At 40.4% G+C, this 17,936-nt stretch overlaps 2 protein-coding genes across 2 annotated transcripts; both read right to left on the bottom strand.

The window, feature by feature from the left end:
* Window positions 1-1,557: 1,557 nt before the first annotated feature.
* LOC104932802 (organic solute transporter subunit alpha) lies at window positions 1,558-5,677 on the bottom strand. Its single transcript, XM_010748112.3, has 8 exons — window positions 5,459-5,677; window positions 5,257-5,360; window positions 4,453-4,604; window positions 4,277-4,350; window positions 4,017-4,172; window positions 3,554-3,665; window positions 2,856-3,108; window positions 1,558-2,571 (listed from the first exon to the last, which is right to left on the bottom strand). Exons 2-8 carry the CDS (start codon window positions 5,321-5,323, stop codon window positions 2,141-2,143), a joined length of 1,245 nt encoding a protein of 414 aa, XP_010746414.3. The 5' UTR covers window positions 5,324-5,360; window positions 5,459-5,677; the 3' UTR covers window positions 1,558-2,140.
* Window positions 5,678-6,714: 1,037 nt separating this feature from the next.
* On the bottom strand, window positions 6,715-14,510 carry LOC104932803 (protein-serine O-palmitoleoyltransferase porcupine-like). The gene is made up of 13 exons (XM_019259940.2): window positions 14,363-14,510; window positions 13,158-13,294; window positions 12,710-12,902; window positions 12,527-12,570; window positions 11,710-11,891; window positions 11,500-11,630; window positions 9,753-9,878; window positions 8,977-9,077; window positions 8,358-8,434; window positions 8,014-8,077; window positions 7,846-7,931; window positions 7,335-7,445; window positions 6,715-7,194 (listed from the first exon to the last, which is right to left on the bottom strand). Exons 2-13 carry the CDS (start codon window positions 13,291-13,293, stop codon window positions 7,093-7,095), a joined length of 1,353 nt encoding a protein of 450 aa, XP_019115485.1. The 5' UTR covers window position 13,294; window positions 14,363-14,510; the 3' UTR covers window positions 6,715-7,092.
* Window positions 14,511-17,936: the final 3,426 nt, after the last annotated feature.

Raw genomic sequence — 17,936 nt, 5'->3', positions numbered from 1 at the left:
TTTCTGAGAGTAACTTTTTTTTGGACATTTAAAACAATATTTGTGAACTTAGAGATATTTTAAATATATAAATCCAAATGTTAAATGTTACACCCAAATGTTAAATGTTACACCTAAATGTTAAAATCTAAATATAAATGTTAAATCTAAATGTTAAATCTAAACTGGTTTGAATTTTTGAGAGTCACTTTTTTGCACATTTAAAAAAAAATATTTGTGAACTTAGAGATATTTTAAATATTTAAATCCAAATGTTAAATGTTACACCTAAATGTTAAATCTAAATGTTAAATCTAAACTGGTTTGAATTTTTGAGAGTCACTTTTTTTTTTTGCACATTTAAAACAATATCTGTGAACTTAGAGATATTTTAAATATTTAAATCCAAATGTTAAATCTAAATCTAAATGTTAAATCTAAATCTAAATGTTAAATCTATATCTGAATGTTAAATCTAAATCTAAATGTTAAATATACATCTAAATGTTAAATCTAAATCTAAATGTTAAATATAAATGTTAAATATAAATATAAATATAAATGTTTCAGGTGAAACTAAATATTTAGCTAATATGCAAATTCAACTGCCGGTAACCAGAAGTACCAAAATAAAAGCTCGAGGAGGTCAGAGCGTGTTTATAGTGGCAAATAACAAATAAAACCCATCTTATCTGGGGAAATTGACTCTTGGACGTGGATTATTGTGATAACAACTATCTAGAATAACAAACACTTTTGGAGAAACTTTATTTGACTTATGACCTGTAGCCACTATAGCCAGTCACAAGGGGGCTCACTTTGACTGATCTGTCATTTTCTTGGGTGTAGGATCTTCTACACCCACCCACCCACCAATACAAATATTGTTCTAAATGTGCAAAAAAGTGACTCTCAAAAATTCAAACCAGTTTTTTAAACATTGACTGGAAGATCTCACCTGTTCAAATTATATTAAGGCTTAAAGTTATGCATAATTAACAGCTAATAACTAAACTTCTTCCCCAGATTTCTGTTCTCTCTGGTCCAGCAGATTCTCATGGATCATGACTGCTGCTGTGGTCCTGAAAGACGTCCACTACATATATTGTTATTATTATTATTATTGTTACCTTTAGTCATATCTCCATTAAAGTTCATAGTTATTGTTTACAGTTACAGCCCCCCCCCTCTCTCTATCTACCCCTCTCTATCTTTAACTCAACCGGTCGTGGTGGATGACCGTCCACCAATGAGCTTGGGTCTGCTCGAGGTTTCTGCCTGTTAAAAGGAAATTTTTCCTCACCACCGTCACCAAGTGCTTGCTCATGGTGGAAACTGTTGGTCTCTGTAAATAATATTACAAAGAGTAACAGAGGTTGCTGCTTGGTGTGGACATAGTATCAGAAAACCGACATTAGCTATATGCAAACATGTTTTCCATATACAAAGAAACAACCATATTCTTCACATAGTCTTAAAAACAAAAAATATAATCTTTTCTGTACTTTTTCTGTATTTTAGCACGATACGTGACTTAGACAGCAGATGTGTGGTGCAGCACAAAAAACAAAGATGCAATTTATTTTCAGTTTTGCTTTAAATGTGTTTAAAAGTGTTTAAGTCTGGGGAAGAAAAAGCTATGCATGAATGAGGTACAATCCAAGCCACAGTAGATTGAGGAGAAGCAATGCTGAAGGTAAACTTGTACATTGTGGTACAGGAAGGTTTCCATGTTCTCATGTATTCATCATTCCTTTTCCTTTTTATGAATTATCACAGTTTGTGTGGAATCAGCAATAAAATATAAAATAAAAAATATTATGAATATATAACAAGACACACATGGGGGGATTTTAAAGAGGTAAAAGCAGCAAAAAAACAAGTTGTAGTTTTGTGGCAGCATTATTCTTAAACTTGTGAGCTAAAAAGATGTGATGACTGCAGCAACTGAAGAGGGAGATTTATCACCCTTGCACAGTTTCCTCTGTGTTAGATAAGAATGTGTGTTACTTTTTGCCTTATTTATGATGGCACAGGGTGTACAGTTCTTGGGAAAAGTCCTCCAGGACCCACACAGACCCAAACCAGTACCAGTGTCTTCAGTGGTTAAGCTTAGATGTACATCGTATTAAGTCTTTTGTGAAAGGTTTTCCATAGCTGATTAAACCACAGTGACATCCTTACAGCCCTGATAGTTAATATCAGCCCTGATAGTAATGTGGGTGAGATCTTCCTCAGGCTCCACTGCAGAACTGGGCTTCACTGGTTCTGTCCTGCCTGACTGCTGACCTCTGGCCTGAGGAAAGGGGAAACCATCCAGAGGTGCATGCTCTATCCTGCACAAGTTTTCCTCGCTGTAACTTGGATTGGAGGCACTGATGAGGCGGCGACCGGGCCGAGCCTCCTCTGATAGCGGGCCAAGCTTGTGATGTGTCATCTCAACAGCATCTGTTTGAACAGATTTTTCCACTTGCCAGACACCGACTGGCACCTCCACCTCCTCCACCACACTTGGCTCCACCTTACGGAAAGTGTGGCGGGCATACAGGCCAATGCAGAACATCTCCACAATCACACAATAGTGGTAGATCACTGATGGTGGACAGAGAACAGAAAACATAATCATCAACGCTCAGTGTCTACAATGATTAGGAAAGTCTTTAAGGTTAGGTTTTCTTTTTAGCATAGCATTTCATCTGATAATAGCACAGAATTACAATTGTTTGGAGCTGTGATTGCATAATAACAGTTTGACTTTGTGAGGACAATCTCTAAAAAACCCATTTACTCTAGACCTGCTAGTTGTTCTTCACTGAGGTAATGGTGAACATGATTTAAGACTGAGGTTGGAAGAGGCCAGGTGTACCATGACTTACACTGGGATCTGGCCAGGACAGAGAAGGGTGGTGTGCAGGGGATAACCTCCAGAGCCCCCATAGTCTCTAGGATGCCACTCTGCAGGCCACACAGCACCAGCACTACAATGATGCAGATAAACTTGGCTCTCAGTCCATATCCATGCAGAGCACTCTTGGTGGCTTTGTAAAACAACAGGTGACCATAGAAAGACACGAAGGTTGACACACATATGATACCATTCACATAGAGGTTGGGGTTGACTGAGTCCACCTGGAGAACAAAAAGGTGTTTGTCACTGATTTGATTATCCAGTGCTGTTGGGAGCAGGACCTGCTTAAGAGTCCAGCCTATTCAAAGCAGATGATTGTTGTGGTTGATAAATATACGTTGAACAGGTTACTTTTACAATCCTGCTTAAGAGTCCAGCCTATTCAAAGCAGATGATTGTTGTGGTTGATAAATATACACTGAACAGGTTACTTTTATAATTTAAATGTAACTTTTTTTTTTTTTTAGTCAGTTAGGGAAAAATATAAAAAGTCTCAATGTGGTAAAGAACTGAACAACAATCAGAGCATAGAGAAGAAGGCTTGGGGAAAAGGACACATCCTCTTTACTATAAATGCAATATATTACACCACCACAGACTACAGCCTGACTACATAATAATCACAGGGTGCATAAGCACAGACTTAAGCCTAAATGAATGACTCACATCACCATAGTCGTACTGTTCATCTGTCCACAGGATGAGAGTGACAAAGAACAAGATGCTGCGGACAACAGAGAGCTGCAGCACAGCAGCCATCATCCAACCACGGCTGCTGCTACACACAGGAGAAGGGACATAGCTTTAACATGTTAACAGAATGTAAAGTCACTTTGTCTCCACGATACGTTTTATACAATCATGCAACTAAGAGGACTTTAGAGCAACACAATCATCTTAAATGTGTATGCATGTGGATGTGTTTTGTGGATTTAATATTCTAATATTGTTAATATAAACTGCCCCAGGAGCAGGTAATAGTGGTTCCAGCACCAACACAGATAGGTGACATAAGCTGCCATCATTACAACTGAAAGTTCTCTTGAGTTGCAGTACTCCAAAAACAATCTCTGACTCTACTGCGAGCTGTTTAAAGAGTCCCACCTTCAGATTTGTGTCTGGTGTGTACCTGTTGATGGCCACCATCGGGAGACAGCAGCAGCAGCAACAGGGGAAAGGATTTGGAGACACCCGTTGTCCAGACAAAGCAGCCAGCATACGAGCTTTGCCCCCAAAAAAGTCTGTGATCAGTCCCATGAATTTCAGCAAGGTCATGGAGTGATACCTGCACACGTTGAGACATTGAGACAGGAGCAGCAATGTAGCAGAAGCAAACATATTGCAGTGATTACAGTCTTAAGTTTATTTAGTCAAGACTTTTGAACTCACAGTGAAGCAATGAAGTTACACAGCGAGGAAGAGCGTGGCACATACAGCGCTATAAGGGAGGTCAATCCAAATACCTGAGGTAAAAGCAACATTTAAGGATTAAGACACAATGCAGGTGCACATTGTCCAACTATCAGAGGAGGATCAGTGTGTGTGAATGAGGATGTTGACGTTACCGGGTACATTCCTAATATCCACAGATACAAGCGTTTTCGTCTGGATGAGGAAATGTGGCGCAGGAAGAAGCCCACTTCTTCCAGAAACAGCCCCAGTAAGATGGCAGCCAGGCCAGCCGGGATGAGAAAAAGCCATAGTTCATCTTTAATGGCTGACAAAACACATGGAACATAATCTGATCAAAAACATGTCACACTGAGAGCTGGGCCGTATATATCAAATATTTCAAGTTTAATTCTTCACAGTAATGTAACATTTCCACTCTATGTGAGCGAAGGGGCAAACAGAACATTTGCTGCTAGAGGTAAAACAGATATGCATCCCTGCTTCATGTTGAATGTTCAGTTTTGACTCCCAAAAGTTGCAGCTTTAACCAAAAGCAAATGTATGGTTGAGCCCTAAAATGCACTACAAACCAGCCAACTTTACACGTACAGCACATCCTGCTCTGCACACATTCTGGGTCAGTCTCTGGCATTTGTTTATGTGTCATTTTACTTTCAATTCAGTTTCATTTATACAGCACCAAATCCTTACACAAGTTATCTCAGGACACTTTCAATACAGAGCAGATATAGACCGTAGTCTTTATAATATTATTTATAGAGAAACAACAATTCTCACCATGAACAAGCACTTGATGACAGTTGAGAGAGTTGAGAGTTGGCCTATTTTCAGTTTTCCAGAATTTCCAAAACTTTTAGAAAATTGATAGTCCGCATTTACAGAATCATGAGTTTTACATGAGTTTTTTAAAATGTTATTACCTCTTAACTATTGAGTAAGCAGAGTACTTCTCTTACCGCTGAAGATTTCTGATGACAGAGGGATCTCAGGCCCAATCCAGCTACAGTTGGCCCCTCTTCCCATTCTACATAGAAATATTACTCGACACTCCGTCCACCACCTGTCACACAACAAACACATAAACAGGAACACATATATCACAGTCACTTGTGAAAACCTGCGTTTGCCAAATGCAGTCAAATACAGCACCGAGCTAACCTTTTAACTTCCCTGGATCAGGGATCTGGATGAGGCTGTGGGTGTTTGGAGCGGTTTCCACTAGCTTCTGTCCTGTTGTTTCCGTATTGACCTAAACAATCCCTGTCTGTCTATTAGACATGGAGACATTAATGATTGACCAGGTACAGGTAAGAGGATAGGTGGGGGATCCAAGTCCATCAGGCTAGAAGTTTACTTACTGCAAGACGAACAAGTCATTAAAAAATACACCGGTGTAGGTCTGTTAAAGCTCCACTAATCAATATTCTTACAGGATATAAACAGTCCTAAGAGGTTCCTTCAGCTATACAGAGTGTTTTAGTCCAGTCCTAAGAGGTTCCTTCAGCTATACAGAGTGTTTTAGTCCCATTTAGCTCATTGTTTTGGATTTACTACACAAGTACTGCAGCAACAATTACTGCAGCGCTGATAAACCAGCTGTACTCTCATCACAAAATAATGGCGGTGGTCTGTGTGTGTGTGTGTGTGTGCTGTGTGTCTGTGTGTGTGTCGTGTGTGGTGGTGGGTCGTGTGGTATATAATTATAATATATTATATTATATATATATATATATATGATATTATATATATATATATATATATATATATATATATGTGTGTGTGCTGTGTGTGTGTGTGTATGTGTGTGTGTGTATGTATGTATGACTTGACAGCTAAACATAGACATAAACATAAACAAGAACAAAAACTATGTACATATGAAATGATAAATATATACATACACATATATGTACACACACACAGTTTTTGTTCTTGTCTATGTTTATATCTACCTGTCAAGTCGTCTGTTTTGTTTTTTTAAATTGTACCTATGTCTATATGTTTGTACTAAGAGAGCAAAGTGCGACCGGAGTCAAATTCCTCGTGTGTGTTCACATACAGTACCTGCCGAATTAAAGTGATTCTGATTCACATCTTCTGATTTCACATACTTGAGACAGTTCATAGTCATACTTGCTGTATTTGGTTGTCTTTTGCAGTTTTGCATTTCATCAACATGTCAGCTAAATCAAAGTAATGTATCACTGTATCACTCTGTTCTTCTCTGTAGATTTGACCATTAAGTTATGTAGATTTGTATAAAGGCCTGTTTGGAGATGGCTATTGCAAACCGGCTTTAAGCTGTAAATGCATAAGTGCAGTGGTAACACCAGCCCATGCTATGTACTTGATTGAGGGAGGTGATTCATTTGTCATCTGTCACAGTGTGAGAGCAGTTCATCACAAACCAGGAGTTGTTTACTTATAAACAAAGGTTTAATCATAAAAATACAGAAATACAAGAGCAGCAGTAAAAAATAAAAACCATGTACACACACGTACACACACATACGTACACCCACACACACCTGAAATGGTTCTGACTACATACATTTAACCCCGCCTGTCCAAACAGCTGTCTACAGACAAAGGTAAATGAATGGTGGTTCATTTTGGAGTGTGTGTCCTCTCTTTGTTCCCATCAGATTTTCACAGGTCTGTCTTTGAAACAGGTCTTCATCTTTACATCCAAACCATCTCCTGTCCCTCTGTGAAAAACAGTCCTCCACCTGTCCCGTAGTCCTTTGCTCCCATCAGATAACAACAACAACTTCCTGTCTGCTCCAATGACATCACTGGATTAAACGATAGAAGACCCAGCATGCGAACACAACCCAGTGGCTCGCCCAGTTCAGTTCAGACCACCTGTGGATGGTGTGGATCGCTGCGTAACCCTGCAGACAAAAACAACAACAAGACTCTCAATCTCATGTGATCATGAAGTCTCTGCTCCCCTGGGTCGCTGTTCAAATTCTGTCAAATTAAACTCAACACTTCCTGTAGCAATGTCCTCCCTCTGGACATTTACTCTTACCTCTTCGATTTCCTGTTCATCAGCTCCAGCATCAAACATAGAGCCGAGGTAGGTGAGGTGAAAGATGGCCAGCAGGCTGAAAACTAGGTTCAGTAACATCACCCAATACTCCTACAGGAAACAGAACAAAGTGAGAAAGAGCCACAGGAACATCTTCAGTGTCTTTTTAAACCTTATAGGTAACTTAACGCCCCCCTGAAAATCTTTCCAGACATCCAGTGGTTTCACTCCTCACCGTGTACTCCTGTACCCTGTGACATTGTTGCTGGGTGTGCTTACAATTACATCAAAACACATTTATGACAGAAGTGAACCAGGAAGCAAAAATCTGGAAAAGGTAACAGGGACGCGGACTGTCTCTGCGTCCCTGTAACTTCAGGCACCTCAGCAGAGATAGAAAAGTTAGAAAGTGTTCCCCTCCTGACCCTGAATATGACGGGCTCTCTTTCATGCCCCTGACAAATCATCATTATTAAACACATTTTCACATAGGTTGCCACTGAAGGTGTACCTTCTTGTGCTGATGGCTGCAGTCAGAGGAGCAAGGCCTGGACAGGATACAGGCACTGAAGATGGAGGCGAGCTTCTTCCTCAGTACTGAGGAGGGAGAACGAAAATGAACAACCTTTTTTTTTTTAACACCATCACAGTTACGTACGAGCAGAAAAGTTATTCATACCATGTTCAACATATGTAATGAAGCCCAAAGAGAGCAGGACAGCTCCCAGGTGAAAACTGAGACCCTGAAGAAAACAAAGAGCACAGTTTGTTCTGGTTAGAACCTGACTGACATGACTGATACAGACCATACTGAAAGTGATGTTAGACATGACTTTACATAGGTACTCAGAAGACTACTTCCCTAAATACATTTCAATATATAGAGTAATGAATATAGAAGGACTTCCAACAAAAGGGTGTGTGTCTCTAACATGATTGTGGTATACTGTATATTAAAATGGTCACTAACAATATGAAGGGGTCTGAGTGTGTGTGTGTGTGTGTGTGCCTCATCTTACTAACATGCAGTAAGGCACTGGCTGTGTATGTCATCAGGATGGCTGGAAAGGTCCCCAGCTTCATGGCGTTTTTGAAGACATCTGAGGAACATGAACACAGCATGATGAACACACTCAGAAACACATTTAAGGGAACTTTCAGTCGAAGTTGTAAATACTAATAGTCAGTGTGTTTTAATGTTTACTCAATGTACCAACCAAACTGTATCAATACAGTAGATCTGCAGGTAACTATTGTTTAGTTAGCTGCAGATTTAGTCCATGCAACAAAAAAAAAAAAATTCAGAAGATAAAAATCTTGAATAGTGACCATTTAAAGGCCACTGTGTCTTAATGTGCTTGTGGTCTGTCTAAAAGCTTCATGACAAAGACAAACAGTTCATCAGCACATTAAGAGAAGATGGAAGCAGCTAATATTTCAAACTATTCACTGATAGTAGATCGAGAAAATTGTTCAATTTATAGTTGCAGCTCTGAATACCCGACACAGAGATGATACTGCTGAACAGACATGAAATACATCAGACAGAACAGATGAGCTATCCAACTCCATGACCAAAAAAAACTGTGGGGTAGTGTTCAGTAGTGCTGGTGTGATTAACAGAGCGCAGACTGGGACTTACAGGTTTTTAGCCATCGAGACATGGGGATGTTCCAGGATGTCACCACCAGGACCATGGAGCGAGGCATCTCCACGGCGAGAGGCTTCACCACACTCATATCCCTGCACAATGAAACACAGACTGTTAGGACTGTGTGGAACAGTAGGCACCTTGCATTGCAGTGTGTATAAATGTGTGACAAGTGATAATGATAGTGTAGAAAAACACAATATAAAATTCAACAGGAGGAAGGTGGATTCAGTTCAGTTTCAGTTAGGAACTCTGGGCTGTCCAACAGGAGCTAAAGAGGAAAGTGAGATGAGCTAAGAACAACTGCAGGGACAAAATGGGACAGAGCAGTGTGAAAGCAACAAGTCATCCTGGATACCTCCTCTCACCTTCTCCGCATGAACTGTGCCAGAGATCCAGAAGCTTCAATAAAATACAAGTATTAAAAAGTTAGACTTGATACCTCTCTTACCACAGCAAAACAGTGCTGGTCCAGAAGCCACTAAAGCAGTGACGTGCGGTCAGGAGAGCATCATGGAAAAAACTAAATATACAGTGGTCCCTCGTTTACCGCGGGGGATACGTTCTAAAAATAACCCGCAATAGACGAAATCCGCAAAGGAATCAGCTTTATTTTTTACAATTATTATACTCACTGAACATGCTGAGGACCAGCTGCTTGTGATAGATTATCATTACACCTGTGTTATAACCACAGGACATGGCCACTGTCCTCATACTGTGAAGAACAGCCCATATCACAGCAGCTCCATCACTGCTTAACTCACCATCTGATGTTGTCTTTTTCTTCTGTGAAGCCTGCTCCAGCCATCTTGGTGGTGCCTTCACTGAGGTAACCCACAAAGAAGTTACTGAAGTGGAAGGACACTGCGGTCTCATAAGCAAGCAGCCACCTGTGCAAAACAGCACATACAAGACAAAGACACGTGTTATCGTTTGGTTTTGAAAATCATTTAAATCAGACTTTATTTTTAATCTTCATTTTTGGAAAAACTGTCCAGTAATTCCTTGAGTTTATAAATATCAGGGCTGATGAATGCAATGCTATGTAGTGTAGCTATATTCCTGGTCATGGATGCACCAGAATTCAGGCATTGATCCATTGGCAGATAGTGGCGTAACTCGCCCTCCCCCGTCTTTGTAAATGTGTGTTCGCCTTCTGCTATCCAACGCTCCCATGCAGCTCGCACTTTAACTTTGAACATCCTGGTGACACCAATATCTAGTGGTTGGAGTTCTTTGGTTAATCCACACGGAATGATGGCATGCACCAAATTAGTTTGCTTCACTTGGGTTTTGACAGTATCGGTGAGATGGGCGCGCATGTCGTAGATCAATAGGGACGGAGATTTGTGGAAAAAGCCATCCGTATTACTTCGCGAGGCTCCTGACTACTAGAAATTGCTGAAGTCAAAGGACAATGGTGAGGTCAGGAGGGAAGAAAGTGTTTAGGAGCCTCTGATGTCTTATGCTGTATTATTTATTGACGCTTGATCAAGGAGAATTAGAGACACTCTCATAGTACATCAGAAGTGCCTGAGTCGGTCTCACATTCTGACGAACTCGTGATGGTGGCTAAACTTTAAACCCAAAGATCACACCCCAAATACTACACGCCCAGAATTAGTCAAAGAGAATGTCTTTACCCTTGGAGGTGTTATTGTCTAGAGACACAGATGTCTGTTTACACAGATTGGAACGTCAACAACAAGCTATCTATTATGACTAGGAAGGCAGCAATAGGTCTCTTCGATCCCGGCCACCACAGTGTTGAGATATGGTGGCACCTACTCAAAGGCAAACAAATAATACTGCTGAGGACCTCAGGGCCCACATGTGACCATGTGTAGCCTAAGGATAGAAAATTCCATAACAACTACGGTAGCCTACGGTAATGTGTACCACATAAAATCGGTTCGAGGTTGGTAAACACAACCAGAATTATAACATAAGTCGCACTGTTGATTTTTGAGAAAATTAAAGGATTTTAAATGCGCTTTATAGCCCGAAAAATACGGTATGTTCACAATGTTCTGTCAAAGTATCAGAGAGTGGGTTGCTATTGTTTTGTTTTTTTTAAGATGCCTTTATTGATAGTACAGCTGAAGATAGACAGGAAGCAGGGGGCAGGAAGAGGGGGAGTGACACGCAGTAAATTAGCCGTCCGATGCGGGATTCGAACCGGGCCAACTGCAGCGAGGACTATAGCCTCCACACACGGGGCGGCGCCTAACCCACTACACTACCGACCACCCCATGGGTTGCTATTGTTAATGAAGAACAGTGTAGTTAAACCCAACCATTATGAATCAGTAATGATGGTAAAAACAACATTTTTTGAGAGATGATCCAATAATCAACCTCGTCCCTGCATGTGATGATTTCAAACACGATGCAGCTGTCTCACCTGTCTTACATGTGTCCTAGAAACAGGAAAAGAAAAGCAGACAGTGCATCCTCAAACCAGCGGCTTGTAAAAGCTGTTCTAAGTAAAGAACTAAAAATGTGCCTTACTTCTCTGTGACTGCGGTTCCATGGATGGGGATGAACAAAGTGAAGATGTACGGGGCGATGCACGTGGAGACCAGCAGACAGATCTGACTCTTCACGAGAGTGATGGATGAACTATACAGCCACAACCAGCTCTGAAGGACAAACCAGCTCATTATCAGCACACTGTAACACGATGTGCCACAGAGAAGGCAGGAAACGTCCATCACCCACCAGCTTTGTGCCTTCAGTGGCATTCTTATAACTGGAGAAGCTGATCCAAGGCCCGAAGACAACAGTGCCCACAAAGAGAACATAACCCAAGAACTCAGCCGGGGAGGGGAGGGCACCCACTGTTCCTCTGTCCATGTCAAAGGCCAGAGAGATTGCCTTCATGGCCACCACCATCTGAGAACCTGAGACACAATACACAGTGAGACACCCACAGAGACACAGTTTGAGGGGGCAGGACGGATGGGGTGCAGTTCTATCACTTCCAAATAGGGCTGCCACGATTAGTCACGATTATGTCGACGAACAAAATCGTCGACAACTAATTTAGTAGTAGCGATATTTCCGCAACTTCCGCGTAGTCTGCCCGGGGGATTCAACTCGGCGGGTCAGGGATGGCCACACGGTGCAGGAGGATCCCCTCGTGGGACCTCTCCCCGGCGCTGGCTGGCCTCCGCCAGGCGCATTTCCTCCGCGGCGGCTCTGAGTCGGCATGGAAAGGCGAAGGTGGCTCACGGCTCGCGAGGCAATTTACGTATGATCTGATTAGTCGACTAATCGAAAAAATAATCGGTGATTAGTGGACTATCAAAATAATCGTTTGTGGCAGCCCGACTTCCAAACATTAGTTAAGATTAAAAATGTTTGACACAGATCACTGACTTTAAAAAACACTGGACATGTACGAGGATCGTGCAGCATACACCAGCTGTTTATATTGCATCATAGATAGATAGATAGATAGAAGTAGAAAACAACTTTTAAATAAACAGAGCTTTTTTATAACTATTATTGTCAGAGCAAATGATGGAATATTTACCTCTTATTTTATGCCAGGTCACCATGTCAACTAAATGCAACTCTCTGAAATGAAGGAGGTAGAAAAACAAAATAAGACCACCAGAAATTCCACATGAAAGAAGTACAAGTAGTATACTGCCTCATCCATTTTGCCTCCTTTAAAAGCTGTGATAATCTGTTTCGTTTTTTGTTTTGTTCTCACCCAGTGAGGAGGTAGATGAGGATAACGAACGAGAGGAAGAGGCCTCTGCTGCTGGAGTGTCGGCAGAGGAGCAGGACAAGGTAACAGAGGGCACCGAGAAACAGCACCCACAGCATGTGAAAGTCGAAGAACAGGAAGAGGCCGTACATCCCTGCCAACACTGACACTACATGCTTCACAGTGGACGCAACTCCTGAGAAACACAAGCATGAAAACACAAGACTAATGGTTTATCAGACAAGGCTTCAATCGGACTGAAACGTTTCACCATGGTTGACATGGTTTGTCTTGCTTCAGACCAGATGTCATGAGTGTGTGTGAAGCTCCTTTTTATTGCGACTTTACGTGACATAACACGTGGAAATCAAGGAGCAGTATCTCTGCATGTCAGTGCACGTCGCTCCACAGGTAGGACGAAGCTTCCCGTGGAGCGGTCAGTGAAACTCACCGAGTCTGAAGCAGAGTCTGCAGATCAGGCAGAGCAGCAGCAGACCCCAGATCTGCTGGAGGCCCTGCTCGATCGTGCTGAGACCACAGCTCTCAGCCAGCTGCTGCCACACCGCCAGCCTGCTCGACCAGTCCATCCTGCAGACGCAGACGCAAGTGACAGACAAAGACGTGAGAAACCGAGTCTGTTACATCCATGATGTGACAATTCTATATTATAACTTTATTATAAAACACTGCATCTCAGTATAAACAGCCAGCACTGAGTGCTATGAACAGAAACACATCTGAAGATCAGCACAAACTGCAGCCTCCATGACTTTGAATAATAAATAAACATGAGGGAGGATGCATTACACACTCACTACATGCTCCCTTCAGGCCTCAGCTCAGCCCCCTAACTTTACATTTTAACATAGGAAAGGTTACCAGACAAAAAAAAACGTCTGACTCAAACTTTCAGAACTTTGTTTTTTTTGTGACATTTCCTAATGTGAAAACATTTCAAGCATTTTCGGTTAGACATCAGCTTTGCCTGAGACCTACTGTTGTATCTGTGAAACTTTTATTTTATTTAACCGTTTTTTGTTTTATACCAAGACCTCATTAGACCAGGTCCAGGTCAAAAAAAACAAAACACTGTGCCTAGACCTCTCAAATCTGGACTAGATTGATCTACAGACCCTGAAGATTCATAAATACACAGTCTCTGATTTGTGAAACCTTTTATTCTATTTGTGAATATGCAACAAAGACACATTTCACTGTTTTTTCAGCATGTAGGCCACAGATCCAGAACCACTGTGCCTAGACCTCTCAAATCTGGACTAGATTAATGTACAGACCTTGAAGATTCATAAAACTCAGTCTGTGGCCTACATGCTAAAAAAAACAGTGAAATGTGTCACAAATAGAATAAAAGGTTTCACAAATCAGAGACTGTGTTTTTATGAATCTTCAAGGTCTGTAGATGAATCCAGTCCAGATTTTAGAGGTCTATAGGCACAGTGGTTTTTGGACCTGGACCTGGTCTAAAACAAAAACGGTGAAACAAAATCAAAGTTTCACAGATACAACAGTAGGTGTCAGGCGCTGTCGGTGTTAAACAACAAACCAGCGGCGGCTCGGTGAAGTGTGGAGCCGAGGCCACAGCTCCACAACTCGGGCTGTAACTTCACCGAACAAACTGTGAGCTAAAAGGCTAACCTGAGCTGAGGAGAGGCCGGGCAGGTGGAGTCCAGACCCGACAGAAGGAGAAGAACAGACGGGTTATCCGTCCGTGGTGTCCCGTCCTCTCTCTTTCTTTCTTTCTTCACTACTTTCTATCCTCCTCCCCTCTAGTGATGTGTCGGTCGCGAACGATCCGGTTCTAAGAGCCGGCTCTTTGAAGTGAACGATTCAGGGAGCCGGTTTTTTTCTCACTTCTGTGCCATGCCTGTTCTCACACATCTTGACCAATCACGTTCGGCTTTCAATTAAAAAAGTGGAGGAAAAAAAAACTATTGGGATCTATCTCCACTTTTTTGTGTGAAAGCTGCACGTAATTGGCGAAAAGATGTATAGCAGCATCCAAGGCAGGGAGTGACAGACACACACACACACACAGCGGTCGCGGAGGACGTTACATTATTGCATTATTTTGGGTGATAAATTAATTAAATAGTTAGTACGTTTTATTTTATAGAGCACAGTTTTACACGATGCACGGACGAAAAGTGCTTGTACATGTCAAAAATAAATTACAATATAGTAACAGTGTGAAAACAGTGAAAATATAAAATAATAATAACAGCAATAATAACAAAATAATAATAATAATTAATTAATAAAACCAATTAATAAAATGTGAGGAGCCGTTTGGGAGCCGAAAGAGCCGGCTCCTTATAGTATGCAGAGCCAAAAGAACCGGCTCTCCAAAAAGAGCCGAAATTCCCATCGCTCTGCTTCCTTCTTGTTCGTGGCTGGGTGGTTAAATAACTGTGTTATTGGTGCATTACCGCCACCTGTCGGCTGAGGTGTCTTATTGACTCGGTGTCCCGCCCCCAGAGGACGTGGGCTTCTTCCAGAAAGCTGCACGAGGAGTCATGTTTCCAAAAAGGCTGTCTGTCAGCCATCTTGTTCACTCTGTTTGCTGTTTACATGATATGTGTGCTGCTGTGTAGAAAACACACTGCTGTGCTGGCTGTGCGATGATGTTTCCTGTGGTCTTGTTGTTTTGTGTTGTTTTGTCTTGCATTGTTTTGTTTGGTTTTGTGTTGTGTTGTGTTATGTTGGTTGTTTTCTGTTGTGTTATGTTGGTTGTTTTCTGTTGTGTTGTGTTGCATTGTTTTCTGTTGTGTTGTTTTGTGTTATTTCGTCTTGCATTGTTTTGTTTTGTGTTGCATTGTTTTCTGTTGTGTTGTGTCATGTTGGTTGTTTTGTGTTGTTTTGTGGTGTGTTGCGTTGTTTTCTGTTGCGTTGTGTTGCATTGTTTTCTGTTGTGTTGTGTTGATTGATTGAAGTGCTTATTTCGAATATACAAACAAAAATAAAAAATGAGGCAAAACATTTAAACATAGCAATACATATTCGAAAAGGAGTTAGAAGAAGAATAACTTATAGACTCCCACCCCTTCTCTTTAAATAATGAGTCACAATACCAAGCTTCCTTGCAGCTTGTTTAAATATTCCTGATACTTATAGATAAATACAATATATCCCTGACTTTGTATTACAAAAAACAAAACAAAATAAAACCTGCATACACTTAATACAATACACACATACACACACACACATACACACATGCACAAAGAGAAACAATAAAATTATTATTTTTTTTTTAAACACAAAATGAAACAAAAACAAAACAAAGAAGACAATAACCTCATAACCCTTAGTGCTACCCAACACCCTCCCTGATCCCTCTTGAAAATAGTGTCTTTGTGCCTCATTTTAAACTGTTTCATGTTTGGACATTGCTTCAACTCCATGGTCATCCTGTTCCATAGTCTCACCCCACTAACTGAAACACAAAAACCCCTCCTCTTTGTCCGAATTAAAGTTAGATTAAAGTTTATTTTCCCCCTTAAATTATAACTCCCCTGATGCATAATGAATAATTTCTGTATATTTATTGGTATTTTTAGCTTTAAATATTATTTGAGCAGTTTGATACTCCACAATGTCTGTAAATTTTAGTAACTTGGACTGTATAAATAAAGGGTTAGTGTGTTCCTGGTAGCCAACGTTGTGAATGATTCGTATTGCTCTTTTTTGAATGGTGGTTAGTGCCTGTAGTGATGTTTTATAGTTGTTGCCCCAAACCTCAGCACAGTATTGAAAGTATGGTGAGACCAGGGAACAGTAAAGAGTGTGGAGTGATTTCTGATCCAAAACCTTTTTTGCTTTGTTTATTATTGCAATGCTTCTTGAGACTTTGGTCTATACATGTCTGATATGTGATTTCCAATTGATTCTGTCATCTATGGTTACCCCCAAACGCTTTCTATTTTAACTCCCTCTAATTTTATTAATACCTCTGTATTCAATGGACAATTACCAAATACCATTAATTTTGTTTTGCTCAGATTTAATGATAACCTATTTCTTATTTTTTTTGTAAGTTTTCCCCAGAACAGAAAATATTTGTGTCATCAGCAAACAACACAAATGCAACACTTTAGTGATTTTGCATATATCATTAATATACAAAATAAAAAACTTGGGCCCCAACACCGACCCCTGTGGGACACCACAAGCAATGTCCAAACAAGAAGAGACACAAATTTCACAAACTGCTGTCTCCCACTTCAACAACTTTTTACCCAGTCTAGCACTATTCCTCTGATGCCATATCTTTCCAGTTTTTGATTAATATTACATGGTTTAAATCAATAAATACTCAAATAGCATATTGCTTACAGTCTATTGCATTTGTGATTTCTTCTATTGCCTCTATTATTGCCAATGATGCTGATCTATCTGACCTAAACCCATACTGATTCTCAGCAAGAATTTGTGTTTTTCTAAAAACATGTCCAATCTTTTGTTCTGTTTGTTCTTACATTTTTTTGACAATATTCAAGATTTCATTTTTATCCACTGCTTGTAGAAACAATGAACAAGGATTTCTCTCCAATAGCTGTTCATCGAATGTCCCTGAATCAGGGATTTTTCTTGCAAGCTCAGGTCCAATACTTACAAAGAATTCATTAAAAGTATTAGCCACATCTGTCATGTTATAATTTTCAATATCTTTATCAATGAAATACTTAGGCAGACTATTGTGTTTAGATCCATCTCTTATAATATTGTTTAATATTTTCCATATTTTTCTTTAATGTCATTTCTATTATCATCTAATATCCTCCTATAGTATTTTTTCTTATTTGCCCTTAGAATTTCATCTAGCCTGGCAAGATAATCTCAAAACATACAGGAAGGCTCTCCGTAATGCCAGAGCAGCCTATTACTCTTCTTTAATTGAGGAGAATAAGAACAACCACAGGTTTCTCTTCAGCACTGTAGCCAGGCTAACAGAGAATCACAGCTCTACTGAACCATCTATTCCTTTAGGTCTAAGTAGCAATGACTTCATGAGCTTCTTTAATGATAAGATTATAACTATTAGAGACAAAATCCATCACCTCTTGCCCTCAACAGACATTGATCTGCATTCTGATACAGCAAGTTTTGAAACAGCTGTAAAACCTGATATGTATTTAGACTGTTTTTCCCCCATCGACCTTCATCAAATAACTTTAATCATTTCTGCAGCTAAGCCGTCATCCTGTCTCTT

The sequence above is a fragment of the Larimichthys crocea genome, chromosome XV (genome assembly GCF_000972845.2).
Source record: "Larimichthys crocea isolate SSNF chromosome XV, L_crocea_2.0, whole genome shotgun sequence".
NCBI classification, from domain to species: domain Eukaryota; kingdom Metazoa; phylum Chordata; class Actinopteri; family Sciaenidae; genus Larimichthys; species Larimichthys crocea.
Note: the sequence above shows the minus strand (reverse complement) of the source record. Positions and strands in the feature narration are given on the sequence as shown.